This window comes from Ambystoma mexicanum, chromosome 1p (genome assembly GCF_040938575.1).
Source record: "Ambystoma mexicanum isolate Mex_15411 chromosome 1p, UKY_AmexF1_1, whole genome shotgun sequence".
NCBI classification, from domain to species: Eukaryota; Metazoa; Chordata; class Amphibia; order Caudata; family Ambystomatidae; genus Ambystoma; species Ambystoma mexicanum.
In genome coordinates, this window is record NC_090921.1 from 645,111,815 (window position 1) to 645,126,131 (window position 14,317).

Consider the following 14,317-nt stretch of genomic DNA (forward strand, 5'->3'; position numbering starts at 1 on the left):
AGTCCATGGGCATGAGAACGCGTCTCCCTGCAAGCTTGGGTGTGGTAACCTGCTTGCAATTGTTTTGCATCGTTTGTTGGACATTGTGGTGAAGAGGTCCAGCAGAGGTTGGGTCCATGCTGTGAAGATTCTGTATATTTGGTTGCTGTGGAGGCACCATTTGAGGGATTGTGCCGTGTTCCTGCTGAGGGCGCCTGTCCGCTGGTTGTGAATCCCCTGCAGGTGGAATGCTTGCAGAGCGATGTTGTTGTGAATGGCCCAGTGCCAGATGGTTTGAGCTTCCTGAGACAGAGTACTTGATCTTGTTCCTCTCTGCTTGCACAGGTAAAAACACTGTGGTGGTATTGTCCATGAGGATCTGCACTACTAAGTTTTGGAACAGCGAAAGAAAAGACTTCAGAGCCCAATGGACCGCTCGCAGTTCCAGGACATTTATGTGCAGGGTCGATTCTACGGGAGTCAATAGGCCTTTGATCTGGCGTTGGCCCAGGTGGGCTCCCCAACCTGCCAAAGATGCATTGGTCACGATCGTGAGTTGGTGGGTCGGTTCTACCAGTGGCATCCCTTTCGAGATGTTGTTGCGCGCTGTCCACCATTTCAGTGACTTTGAGAGCGCAGGAGTGATGGTTATCTTGTCTCCCAGAAACCTTGAGTTTGCAACCACCTGGTTGCCAGGAACTGCTGCACCGGCTTCATGTGTAGTCTGCAATTGGGTATCAGTGGAATGCAGGATGACATGATTCCCAGCAGCGCCATGTATCTGCACACTGTGAGTTGTTTGTTAGGGGTGAATGAACGTGCCAGAGTCATCAATCTGTGCACTCTGTCAGCTGAGGGTTTGACTAGGCCTTGTGCTGTGAAGAAGTGTGCACCCAGAAACACCAAACCTTTCGATGGTACTACACAGGATTTGTTGTAGTTGATCGTGAATCCCAATTGTTGAAGTAGAGTCTTCGTCTGTGTTAGTGAAGTCGCTGTTTCTTGATGCGTTTGGACCCTGTGCAACCAGTGGTCTAGGTATGGGTAGACGTCGTGGCCCTGTTTTCTGAGGAAAGCTGCACTGGAGCCAGACATTTGGTGAAAGTCCAGGGGGCTGATTTGAGGCGGAATGGGAGGACTCTGAATTGGTAATGACTTTCCCCGACTTTGAATCTGAGATACTGTCAGTGTCTCAGATGTATTGGGATGGGAAAGTAGGCGTCTTTTAAGACTACCGCTGCTAGATACTTGTGAGGCTGTACCGCCTTTATGACGTCTTGCAGTGTGATCATTTTGAACTTTTGTTACTTGATGTTTTTGTTTAATTTCCTTAAGTCAAAGATCGGACGCCGCTCCTCGTCTGGCTTCCTTACTACGAAGTTTCTTGAGTATACTCCTTTTCTCCTCGAGTGCAGGGGGACCATTTCTATAGTCCTTTTTGTAAACATTTGATGCACCTCTTGCTAAAGGATTCAACGGTGTGGATGTGACACTGTTACAGGCGGTAAGGGTTTCTGTTTGCACTTGAATTCCAACAGCTGGCCGTGTTGGATGGCATCTAGCACACATCTGTCCTTTGTTATTGATCGCCACCTGTCGATATGAAGAGCCACATTTCCCCCCACTGGTGCGTCTTTGGGGCAGTCATTGCTGGGATTTGTTCTTCCTACCTCTCTGCGAGGTGGCCAAGCCGCATTTACGTTGTGGTTGGCGGTAGTCCCTGGTACATTGGGAAGACTGGTAATTCCTTCTATATCCATGGGAGTAGCAGCCGAATCTGGCATAGCATTTGGAGTCTCTTGTTGAAGACAACCTGCTGTGACTCGAGGCTCCCAGAAAGGGGCGAAAAGACCTTCTGTCTTGTCAGGCAATCAATGATCAAGCAGTATCCGAGTCCACCTTCATGGGCTTCAGAGCCTCGTCGATTTTGCCGCCTAAAACGCTTTTGCCCTCGAATGGCATGTCCACGACCTAATGTTTCACTTCCTGCCTTAAGTATGTGCAGCAAAGCCACCCTTACCTTCTCAGGATGAACCCATTATCAATGTGCTTGAACCCTGTCTCTGTGAGGTCCACTGCAATATTTATACTGTGGCTCGAGGCCTCCTCGTCCTCCTGTACAATTGTCATGGCCTCCTTTCGCTGCTGTTCGGAAAACAAATGTCTAAGGTGGGAGCCAGCCGGTGCCACATTTCACAGTCACAGCAGTCCACTATGGCCAGGGCATTGGCAGCTTTAACTGTTGTTTCCCCGATGGTTAGTACCTTCTTGCTTAAAGCATCTATTTTTCTGCCTTTGTTTTACGGGGGTGTAGCACATTTGTGTTGCGAACGTGCCTTGCAACTTGCCGTGGCTGACAATACGGACTCCAGCGAGGGCTGACAGTTTAGACATTTCAGGGTCGTGTCCATTGCCTTAAACTTTTTGTCTAGTCTTCCTTTTACTGCAGATTCAATGATAGGGTGTTTCAAGGTTCGCAATCCCTCTTGCCACACGAGATCCAGAATGGGTATTGCAAACACAGCTTTTCGGCGCTTACCCATATGATAAAAAAGGAAACAGTCTAGCTTTTCTTCTGCTGGCATCAACCCAAATTCTTGGCATGCCTTTGAGACCATGGCGTGGAAAGTACTAATGTCGTCTGGTAGGGAGGGTTGTGCTGGACTACCTTGTGTTTCCTGGTCTGCATCATCTGTATCCCAGGTATCATCTTGGTGAGCAGAGTTTGATGTGGTGGAAGAGCTTGTGCCCCTAGGATCCGTGTCCTGGTCTGTGTCCACAAGTTCCCCTTCCTCTTGTTCACCTACTAGCGAACTACGTCTACACGGAGGCCTGGGTGGAGATTGAGACCTGTTCGGTGAGCGTTTGGCGTGGTCTAGGGATGAGTGCTCCTGATCTCTTCCTTGAACTATTTGTGCCGGTTGACTTGGCCCTGCTTTGTCTTCCCTGTATTGATGTATCACCAGAGGTTGAGGCGGTGGAAGTCTAGGGTGAGTTGCCCCAATAGACTTTGCAGAGTTGAAAGTACTTGCAGGGATAGCAGAGACTGTGGGTTTATAAGACGGTACGTTGGTGTCATCTCCACTGTCCCCAACGGTGTAGAGGGAAACCCGGGGGGTACCTCTGCTGCCTTACTGGTGTTCTTTCCCCTCTTGATTGTGCCAAATGGTAGGTCTGTCCTGTGCGTGAGATTGGATCACTGTTTATTCTTCAGAATCAGTGTCTGTGACTCCTGGGCACTCCCCCATAGGAGGCTCGAAGTCAGACGTTATCTCATGTTACAGAATTTCTTCAGGCAGAATTTCGGTGTATTTTATGGGAGATACACCTAGAGGGAGTTGCCTAGGCTCTGCTGGTTCTTCCGTTGGGGTGCGTAGTATCCCTTTAGCACAGGATAGTACACTTTCCTCATGCAACTGTAAGATATGTTTGTCAGGATGTTCCGTGGTTGGGACCGCGGTAGAACCCATTGGCAGGTGTGTGTGTACTGATTTAGGGTACTCGCTTGATGTTTTCTCGCTGTCTGGTGATTTTCGTTTTTCCGTCGTCGAATAGTGGGTCATCGATGAGTGAGACCCGATTGCATGTGCCGTCGACGACTCTTGTTCAGAAGAGGATCTGTGCCCCTCTCTGGAAGTACAGAACTCCGCCGTCGAGTGGTGTTTCTTCGCCGACAAAGGTGGTGTTACTCACCACACGGGCCGGGGTGTTGGATACAGAACCCGGGAAGGTAGGAGAGGTAGCCAGAAAAACTCCTGTATACTTCTTAAGCCTAAGTCCGTTCATCCTGGACTAAGCCTCCTCAACTTGAGGGAACTCTTTATTATGACATGCCCCTCTGCTGGGTAGCAACAGACAGAGGCACCGATCAAACTAAAGAGCAGGGAAAACACGCACCGCCAAACCACAATGCTGCAAAGGAAAACACAACAGTTTAATACTAGAAAGATGTCAGATATAACCAGTTCTTCGATTCACAGTGATTGTACCTTATGGAATAACCTGCTGCCGTCTATGATATAAATGGCCCTACAAGAAGCAGAACAACACTGACAATGTGAGGTATCTGGATAGCTAGAACCAGGTACAAAAGAAAAGGACTCCACTCTTACCCCAACCATTTCTTCAAATACCCCTATGTCAAAGAAGGTCCCAAACACGACAGGAGAAAATAACAAACAGGGAAATTAGTAGAGGAAAAATAACCCGAGCGGCACGAGGGTCGCACTAGGGCCGGGTTGGTGCACACACACAGCAAAGCGTCCAAAGTGCACTTAGGTTGGTTCTAAATGACAGTTCGACGGAGTATGTTGGGAGACAGACAGTAATGGCAGCAAATGACAGTAGGCAGTTGTGGCAGATGGAACTTGTGGAGGAGTAGAGTAACCACTATTTCCCCTATGTACACAGAGCCAGAAGAGCAAGAAAAACATTGCTTACCCGGTGATAAATGGAGAGCTCTGCAGGGGTAGCATTTGTAGGAGGAGCGGCTTGTAGTGGCCGGAGACAGCCGACCGCTGAGGTATGAAGCACAAGAAAAAGACGCGTTGAAAGGAGTCAACACGACATTCGGGCACAGTCCGAGTTTGGCAGTGTGCGGGCAATAGAGGTTTCCAAAGCGAGTGTCACAACTTTTACGCAATAGGAAAAGGATACAGATTTTTAAAGGATACAAGATCAGCCTCCGCTTAGGGAACCTCTTCACTCTGGGATAACCTGGATTATAACCAAGATGGTTCTGGGATATCTTGAAACGTGATTTTGCACAAGACTTTCCCCCCAAGAGCGCAGCCTGTAGAAGGTAGTAACTAACAGGCCAGGGGCTTAAGTGGAAAGGCAGGAGCAGCGACAACAGAGCTAGAGGAACAAAGAAAAGGATAGTTTAAGATAGCAGCCAAAGGTACAAAATACAATACTTGTTCCCTTCTTGACCCCTCTTACCTGCTTAGATAGGTAGGAAGTCCCGTAACCTGAAAGTGTGTAGTAGGAGGTTGGCTTGATGGTAGAAAATGGAAGTCCCAGTAGAAGAAAGTTTGTGCAAAGATCCACCTAACCCGAACGGCACGAGGGCGCGTCTAATAGTGTCCAAAATAAACCCCAAATATAAACAGCAAAGCGTCCCAAATCCAGGGAGTGACCAGCAGAAACAGGAGAGCGTCCGTTTGGTCACTTCAGTGTGTAGAGCGTTGTCTTCTTGTGAGCAGCGCCGTGTATTTTCCTGTGGTAAAGAGTTCGTATACTTTCTGTGTAGGAAGTAGGCAAAGAACAAATCCAAAATACAAGCCAGGAGTTCGTTAACCAGGGGGAAACAACCGAGGGAGCCAGGAGCCAGAAATCGAGGGAAAAGACGTCAGAATAATCCTTGATACAAAGCCGGGTCAGGAATCAGATAACAGGAAGATAACCGTAGGTAATCGTAGATCGAGTACTCGAACTGAATAGTCAGTTTTAGGAGCACCCGTTACAAGGACACGCCACACTAAGTACTGGGATCTGTTTCAGAACGCAAGTCACGTTGTGGGCGTTTCCCGTGACTGCGAGCCGAAGGAATTCTGGACCTTGTAGTGCGGCGGATTCCGTGGGCTGAAAACAGTCTCCAGGGCAGTTTCCAACTGGAAGTAGATATCTGCAAGTGTCTTGAAATAGGAATGCGGGGCATGACAGCGAGAATCAGGAGGAAGTCCAGGAGGCGGTCCGAGTTTGGCAATGAGAAAATCGATGAGAGCAGAATCACAAGATGGTCGGAATCTGGGAACGGGCCGAGGTCAGAAATGAAGATAAGGATCAGAAAGTCGTAGTGAAATTATGCTGCAAACAGAAGCAGCGTTCCGCGGAAGAATGTCAGTTAAAACACATATCAGCGAGACGTGTCTCTCAAACTAGTCAGCTGACTAGACACGGTACCTCCTACGTGTTGTACAACGGAACATCGGAGCGTGTTGCCATGGCAGGTGCCAACGCCTCCAAAGATAGTGATACCCCCAAATAGGTTTTCTGACCAGCCCGCTTTTGACAGGGTGTGATGTACGCCGCAAGCGGCTACAGCCCGGTGTGACAGGTGGAGTCTTCGTGGATTATTTGTCCTTATGCTTGCCTTTCGTCGGTGAGGTTGTTCTCAACGACGAATGGGTGTTTGACTTTGTTGATGGGCATGAGCCCTTACTCGTATGAGACTTAGACGACAATTGTCCCGTTTTGGTCATCGTCGCTATCGTCAATGGGTTTTTCGCCGACTGTTTACTCATGGACTGTGAGCCTTCCTGGCCTACCAGTTTCTTTTGAGAAGGTGACCAGGGTTGTTTGGCTGCCTTGTCGTGGGTCGTCGACAATTTCGTCTCACCTTGTGTTTTCATTTTTTTCCGTAGGTCATTTTATCGACCTGGATCTATGACTTGATGCTGATCGCTTTTCAGAGGGAGTGGTAGCTCTCCCACTCCTTGACGAGCCCGCCTACAACGCCGGGTATGCCCCATCGTTTAGCCAGCAAATAAGTCAACGTTTTTTGTCCTTGAGGGTTTTCGGAGAGAAACCCTGACAGATTTTGCATTCTTCTGAGGAATGTTTAGGGTATAGGCAGCATTTACAGTCTACATGCTTGTCACCTTCATAAACATGTTTTAGGCCACACATACCACAGGCTCTGAATAAGGATTGCTTGGATCCGACTGTCTCCTTTTAGTTGTCAAAGGGTCGTCAGTTGTTCAAGATGGGCTGTCTTGTCGAAAAATATATTTTCTGAGGATAAAGAAGATTTCTCTGTGAAGAGAAGAACTCGAGGAATCCCACCAGCTAAGACGACGGTTGAAATCTGAGGGGAAGCTGCTGGGGCGGAGCTGCACACTCAACATCCTATTGGAAGGGACCAAAAGCATCCATAACAATGTGGGTGGGACACTCAAGGTGTCAAACGTTTTTCCATAGGAAAAGTACTAAAGTAAAACTAAGCAGGGATTCCCAGCCTGACAACTGGGAATATTCACAGCAGGTGAATCTATGAAAGATCCAATGCTGGAGAAATGTACTTGTTTTCATTCATAAGATTCTCTGTCCAGTTTATGGTGGATAATATTAAAGCTTTGGTCTTAATCAGTCAAAGTGATATAGATAAGCATGGTTTCATAAAACATCCAAAGTAGTCTAAAATGGGCTAGTAGACAAAACTGAACACGGTGGGGAGCCCTGAAGGACTTCTCAGCACATCTAGGAGAACACCAGGTCGACAGATTCTGTTGCATCAACACTTCATGGATGACATAACATACGTAAAATTAAAGCGGATGTGACACTGGTAAAAGGTAGGAGCACAATGATACACTGTATATCCATGCACAAATCCACACCAAAATAGGCATTTCAATGTTATTGATCTCTAATTGCAATATACATGCAACGAAAGTGTAGAGCCTCCATAATGTATGAAACGATGTATCAGTATTTAATCTAAAAAACCTAAAAGTGAATTACAGGAATTGAAAATAGCCCTTGAGGATGATGGGATAAAAACAGATGGTAAAAGGGATGTTTTATTTTGTGTGCTTCACTTACCAATGTCCAAAGAACATAGATAGTAAAAAGTGCAATAGTAAGTGCTATAAGTCCTACAGCCTCCAATCTGCTGTTAAACTGTAAGTGGTCCTGGGCTCCTCGAAGACACAGCCAGCCTGAAATTGCTGCCAATGGGGTAATAAATAGAAAGCACACCATATCACAGAATAGTGTCCGTTTCTCATTTCGTGGTCCAGGATCCTTCAGCCACTAAGAAAGAGAGAAGACAAATAATTGTAACATTTCAAATTCAAGGATATTATTCCTGTACATTTTCTGATGAACTGCACATAATTTGCTGCAATTCAGGACATCATTTGCAAACCTTTGATTTTTTAGTTTAAAATAAAATCATTATTTTGCAATAAAAAATCTCTACTGAAAAACAAAAAGAAAATGCTAATTCAAAAAATAGATCTTAAGTCAACCTCTCCAGCGTAATACAAATGCAACATTCATGGTGTGCTTACCTTAATTCAAACTAAAATGCTTTAGGAGTTTTTTCTGATGGCACACGCAAATTCTTATCTATACAAACATTTTCAAGGAGATCACCAAGCAACAGTCCATTCAGTTTCCCATAATTTGTTATTTGTTTGGCACACACTTTAAATGGGGCATTTTTCCCTAGACAAAGGATGGCTTTCATAGACACCAGGAAAAGAACGTGTTTTCTAGTTGGCGGCCGCGCCATGTGGCGTTAGATTTTTAAAGCAGTAACAAAGAACCACAACAGAACCAAAAACTAAAATAATGATTAAAAAGGCACAGGACACAACCAGATATTTTTCATGGTAAAAGAACATTAATGCAAAGGCCCATCGTGAGGAAAAAGGGTGTCACTGGACGAAAAACATCCATAGCAATCTGCAGAGACTACACCTGCATCAGATTATAAAAGAATATATGCAAACGCTGCTTCTCAAAATGAAGAGTTTAAAATGTACTGCTTCTGGGAGATGTGGGTGGTGGGTTATAATATTCCAACAAAGAATGGACCCATTGCAACCTAATGGGGTACTCACAATATGGTTGGCCATGTATTTGTTTCCAACACCAGCTATCAGATTTGTACAAATCCCAGATATTATGGAAATTATATTTATAACAGGGGCTAGGGTATATATCTATCAACATTAAATGTTTATGAGAGGCCAGATCATGATTTAATAGCCTTCATCCAGGGTGTTGTCTCCATCTTAAGTTAACTAGTTCAAGGAAAAAGAAATGGGGATTTGTGTTGTAATATTGGGGAGAGTATGAACTCAAATTCATCCAGTACTTTATAATAACATTACTCATGATGAGGAGGAGGCATGGGGAAATCCCGGCTACATTTTATGAGAAAGCACTGCAGTAGAATAATAAAAGCCATATTGTTGGAGAAGGGCTTTTAATGTGTTTTGGCTTTAGCCTTGCAATGAATTGTTTTAGGCAATAAACATTTTGCACTTGTTCGAGATACAGCGTACAGACTACATTTTGCTGCATGTCAGATCTTGGTTAAGGTCCCATGGTTTTGGTGATATCACTAGAATGGGGATTGGCCATGATCAACTTCATCTAACAAGGATTTTATTACTATGATGTGCATGAATGGAGCCATGCCCCTCCACCAACAACTACATTCAAAGTATTATGCAGGATTCTATTAATAAAGTTAGGATGTGTCCGCAGGGTAGAGAGAGCTGTCCCATTTTGAAAGTCTACACAAAATCAACCCAGTCAAAAAGGTATTTTATGCCTCTTTATGTTCAAATGATTAAGACAACTCTTCTTTTGTAATAAATCAAGGAGATCAAAGGGAGGACGTTGGTATGATGCTGTATGTGGGCTTCTAAATCAGATATGTTAACTATGGTTGAAAACCCTCTTGAAATAGACATAGATTTGGTGTATGTCACACATAAGAATTCAGGTTTTCATTCTTACTTGCACAATTACATAGAGTCAATCTCGCTGTTCTTGCCCATCAACATTCACTAACTATCCCGTCTACTGTAACTCGGCCTAGTATCTGGTGGGGCGCTGCTTATCTAGGGTGCGGGGATAGTGAGATAAAACTGGCCCACTGCCTTTATGACTGTTGACAGAACAAATGGCTACAATTGTGTGGGATATATTGACCCACTCAACAGTATTTCCACACATCACCAAGCTGCATATACGCAGAAACTGCAAAATGGCTGTGCTGGCTCCTGTGAGCGCTATGGCCTCAAAACTGCGTTTTTGCAGCAACAAAATGATGGCTGCACCTTCTTGCCAAGCACATTGGGGCAGGATGGAACAAGGGGACACACTAAAGGAGCGTGCCAGTGTGTTCTTACCTGTACAAAAGAAATGGAGTGAAAAGCCAGCACTGCTTTGCTGAAAGCCCAAGATCTCGATTATAAAGGAAACTTTTCACATTTAAAATAAAGCTGCTGATGCTGGTTCCATCTGTTCTTCCTTAAATCACTGTGATTAATAAGGCCCTGCTATGCCCAGTATCTCATTGTGCCTCAGCAAAACCAGGAATGATTTCTGAACGACAGGCCCTGTCAAACCAACTCTGAGAGAAATCAACAAGGAACTTCACTTTTACTCGCACGGGAAAACACGTTCATTTCTTTATAAATGTATCAAAGCTCAGTAGTTCAAAAGAGACTCCAGCTATCTGAGCCATGTCAGTTTCAATGCATCTGTGCTTCAAATAAGCTACTGCCTAGAAGAAAATAACTATGGCTGCGAAGCAATATTGGGAAGTCAGATGGCAAAATCGAATTTGAAAGGAAAAGCAAGCAGTTTTCAACACATGTGTAAAAAAGGGCTTTTGCAAAACTAAAGGAGAGAAATGGCCGTTTGAAAAGTAAACTGTTGAAGGACAGCCTGCCATTATCTAGCAATGTGAAGGGGTTTGTGGATGGTGAAAATACATACATAGGCTATTTTATTCCACAGGTTTGTTTTAATTCAGGATCAAATATCAGAAAATAAAGGTTTTAAACCGCCTTGGCTGAATTTGCAAGCTGTCAAAAAACGGGTTATTCCGGTTAGCAGAGTTAAAGCTTCCCCCTAGGAAGGGAGCCACAGCATAAACTTCCAGGACACGAAAGTGATAATTGCTAGGTTGGAAAACTGTGACTAACCAGGACAAAGAAACTTCACATACGAATAAGACTTCAGTCTGGGAGAGGGACCTCTTTCAATAGAAATTCTGGGACATCAAAGTGTGAAGTGGATAAGGGGCAATAAACCTTCAATCAAGCTGAAACCCCCACCTTGCTCTGAAGGAAATGACAGTTGGTGGCAGCTGGAAAAAAAGAAAAAAAATGGTCCAGTGCAAGACTAACGACTGCCATTTGCTCCCAAAGACAATGTATTAATAGAAATGTAAAGACTTTTTATCTCTGCAGCAGGACCTTGGAAAAATGTAAAAGGTTTGCAGTTTAAAAGTGATTTTATGGGCTTTCATTCAAGATGTCATAGACTTCATTGCCGCATGGGGAACAGAAGTTACAAAGTATCGAGGATTACAAGAAAAGCATACATGTTGCAAATGTGAAAAATTAATGTGAAAAATTATAGAATTATAGAATTTTAGGCCGAATATTTCACACTGAAAATGACCAAAAAAGTATAAAAGGACAAAACAATGTCTCACAGATTTCAGGATTGGACGGCTGTGCTCTACATAAAAGATGTAACCTAATTATGTCATTTATTAAGGTGCCACAACTGTACAAATGTGTACATTTTGGTATGACAGATTTTTGGCAAAAAGGTCTGTGGGAAGTCTTTTTACATCATAAAATGCAACCTCCTGAACTGAGACTCACATCCCAGGGGAGGCAACAAACATTGATTGTCTAATCCAGTTGTTTAGAGGCAGGCTTAGCTAAACCAGCCCAGCAATATAGTCTATGATGTCACTATGCACTATGCATTATAAATAAAAGTCCCTGACAAGACTCCAGACACACACTCTTCCTGACGTTCCTGCACTGCGTTCCTGTTCCATCCATCCAGATTCCATATCACAACTCTATGGCCAAATCATTACTGACCCTACTCCAGGGCCCACTCCAAAAGCCAAGCATTGCTGATCCTGCTCCAGCAAGGCCTCAATTCCTAAAACCCACTATAATTCCCAAATAACCAAAGGGGTAAGCTGTGGTGTTTTTTCGGGAAGCATCCTGATACCATTAACTGCATGCCATCCTGCCATTCAGCTGATCTTTAGTATCCAGTGACCAGAATTGCCAGTCCAGAAGTGCCATCCGGTGGCCAGAGCTGTTTGCCGGGCATGCTGCCGTGGAGTGACCAGAACCGTTGACGGTCCAAAAATCCCAAAACTAAAAAGTGGATTGTGAGTATAATCGCCACCCCATAGAAACCAATAGCATATCTTGTCTTTGTCCTTATCCCACTCCCAAGTCATCCTATCCTTATCCTGATAACTTGTTGAAACTGTCACACTCATTCTTGCAACCCTGCTCTTGATTTCTAGTGCTAGCACCATATCTCTTTTCAATTTTGACTTGTGTAATCCTAAGCCATTAGTCCTATTTCGAGTGATCAGACTGGTTTCCACCAGTGTTGGGCGCGGGGATGACGGGGTGGAAATCGCAAATCAACCCTGGCTCTTACTGTGTCCATCTTTGGTGGCCTAGCCTGAATACTCTAATGTAAAGTAAAACTGTTCTTGTCACAATTGATTACCTTTCCTATTTCACAGCTCCATTTTACTCAAAGCGCACCTTTTTATATCTTGCATAACTAACCCAGTTTCATAGCTAGAGACCTATTTTCACTTCTAGAATATCCCTGGGATATACCTCTACACCTGTCATGGTCATGAAGTCAGGGGCACAGGCATGCGGCGGTCGCATGTACAGGAGACCTGGATGGACACTGTCCTGGCGCCTTTGCCGCCAGGCTCATGAAAAAAAGTAAACAAGAACATCCATTTAACACCAAAAAGCTTTTATTATGGACATAGCACTTCAGATGCATTAACCTTGAAGATTCCATCCATTAAGCAGGATGCATTAACCTTGAACATTCCATCCATTAAGCAGCCCCAAGTGTATTCTTGGTTGTGGCTGCTAATGGATTGCCTTCGCACGTACTCACTCTCTAGGACTGGCAGGGTGTGGCTGGTAAGCCAGCCCTAATGGGCGTACCTATAATCTCAGCTATAAAAGCTACCCCAATCCTCAAGACCGATGCTTTGCGTTATTCTGCACTTGCAAGCAGCGTAACGCTCACCGTCGCCTGAGGTCAGACTTACCTTTGAAGATCCTGCTTCCTGGACATCCTGCTTCCTGCCAGCATACTTACCAACTGGGGGAAGCTTTTCTTACCTGTACATCTCTTCGGCGAACCAAGTATTCATCTTTACACTTTCCGGAGTGCCGATATCTTCATCTTGGCACCGCACCACGACACGCTCCATCGTTGACAGCAGCACCTGCAAGGAAAAACAGAAGACAAGGTTAGACATTGAAAAAACAGTCCGTTTAAGGTTGCCCTTCGCTATACTTCGCGCTTTTCCTTAAACCATCACTTACCTGCTGTCGAACATTGCGGTAGCATCCATCTTCCATCCGGCCGCGTCTCGCGTCTCACAGCTGCATTTAGGCTGCATTTCCATCTAAGGGAAGAAAACAGAAGAGAGACATTATTGCGGGCAGAAATAGGAGCAACATATAAAGACATTAAACAGAACGAACAGCATCACAAGAGCTCAAGAAAGACTTACCAATCATAAGGAGAAGCATAGTTGCAGCTGGACTGGACTAATCCTTATCAGGGATCAGTGAAGGAACTAGATCCCATTCGACACGCCCCTGCCAGAAGTAGCAGAGGTAACAGGATGGAGAGCATATTTTCCACAATTCACAGGAGCAGTATCACCACGTACCACGGTTCACAGCTTTTCTACTGAGGGAGAGGCCTGAAGGGGGTGATTCAAGTTCAGGGAGGGCTGTAACCATGCCCCAAAGCCTCGGCAGAGACCAGGGGAGCGCAACAGAATGCGAAGCCTCTAATACTCTCTGCCTGGGCGTTATGGAAACTTCAGAAACAGATCAGTTAGCCCTCTTACCAGGGGAATTACGGGCTGAAGTAAATGCTTCAAGACAGGAAACCAATGCACTACGGAGGGATCTTATTGTAACTCGAGAAAGAAATTACGAATTGGCAAGACAAATGCTACAAGCACAAGCAGGACAGGTTTCACTGCCTGGAGTGACCCATTCTTCTCATTCTTCCACACCACAACAATCAACACCGGTTCAGGTGGTTCTTCCAGGAGCAGTGCCTCTAGCCCCTCCCGAACGCTTCATCAGCGACCCAAACAAGTTCTCTGTTTTTATGAACCAATGTCGCCATAATTTCTTGTGCAGACCAGGAGCCTTTCCTAATGATCAAGCCAAAGTGGCGTTTGTACTCTCGTATTAAGGAGGTAGTGCGGCGGACTGGTCTATACCTTTGGTAAATCAAGATAACCCTTTACTCCGGAACTTTGAGAATTTCCAACATGAGATGGAGAAATTGTTTGCCCGTCATACTCAAGGACAAGCTCTGGACAACGAGTTGTTGTCACTCGGACAAGGGAGTCAAGATCTATTAACCTATATTGCAACCTTCAATCGCCTCATAGCCCAGACCAACTGGCCAGAAGAGAAGAGGACTACACTCTTTTACCGAGGGTTAGGTGGAGAACTTAAGGATGTGTTGGCGTAAGTGGTGAACCGCCCTGAGAGGTGTGCTGACTACATAGACATGACGGTACAACTCGGTCATAGGT

General features: G+C 45.0%; 1 protein-coding gene across 11 annotated transcripts in view; it reads right to left on the reverse strand.

The window, feature by feature from the left end:
• MARCHF2 (membrane associated ring-CH-type finger 2) overlaps positions 1-14,317 on the reverse strand; it is a 1,824,254-nt gene that overhangs the window by 230,037 nt on the left and 1,579,900 nt on the right. For all 11 annotated transcript variants that reach the window (XM_069649684.1, XM_069649689.1, XM_069649693.1 and 8 more), the window contains one exon: positions 7,525-7,734. In XM_069649684.1, the coding sequence (XP_069505785.1) occupies positions 7,525-7,734 (210 nt within the window). The remainder of the gene's footprint in view (positions 1-7,524; positions 7,735-14,317) is intronic.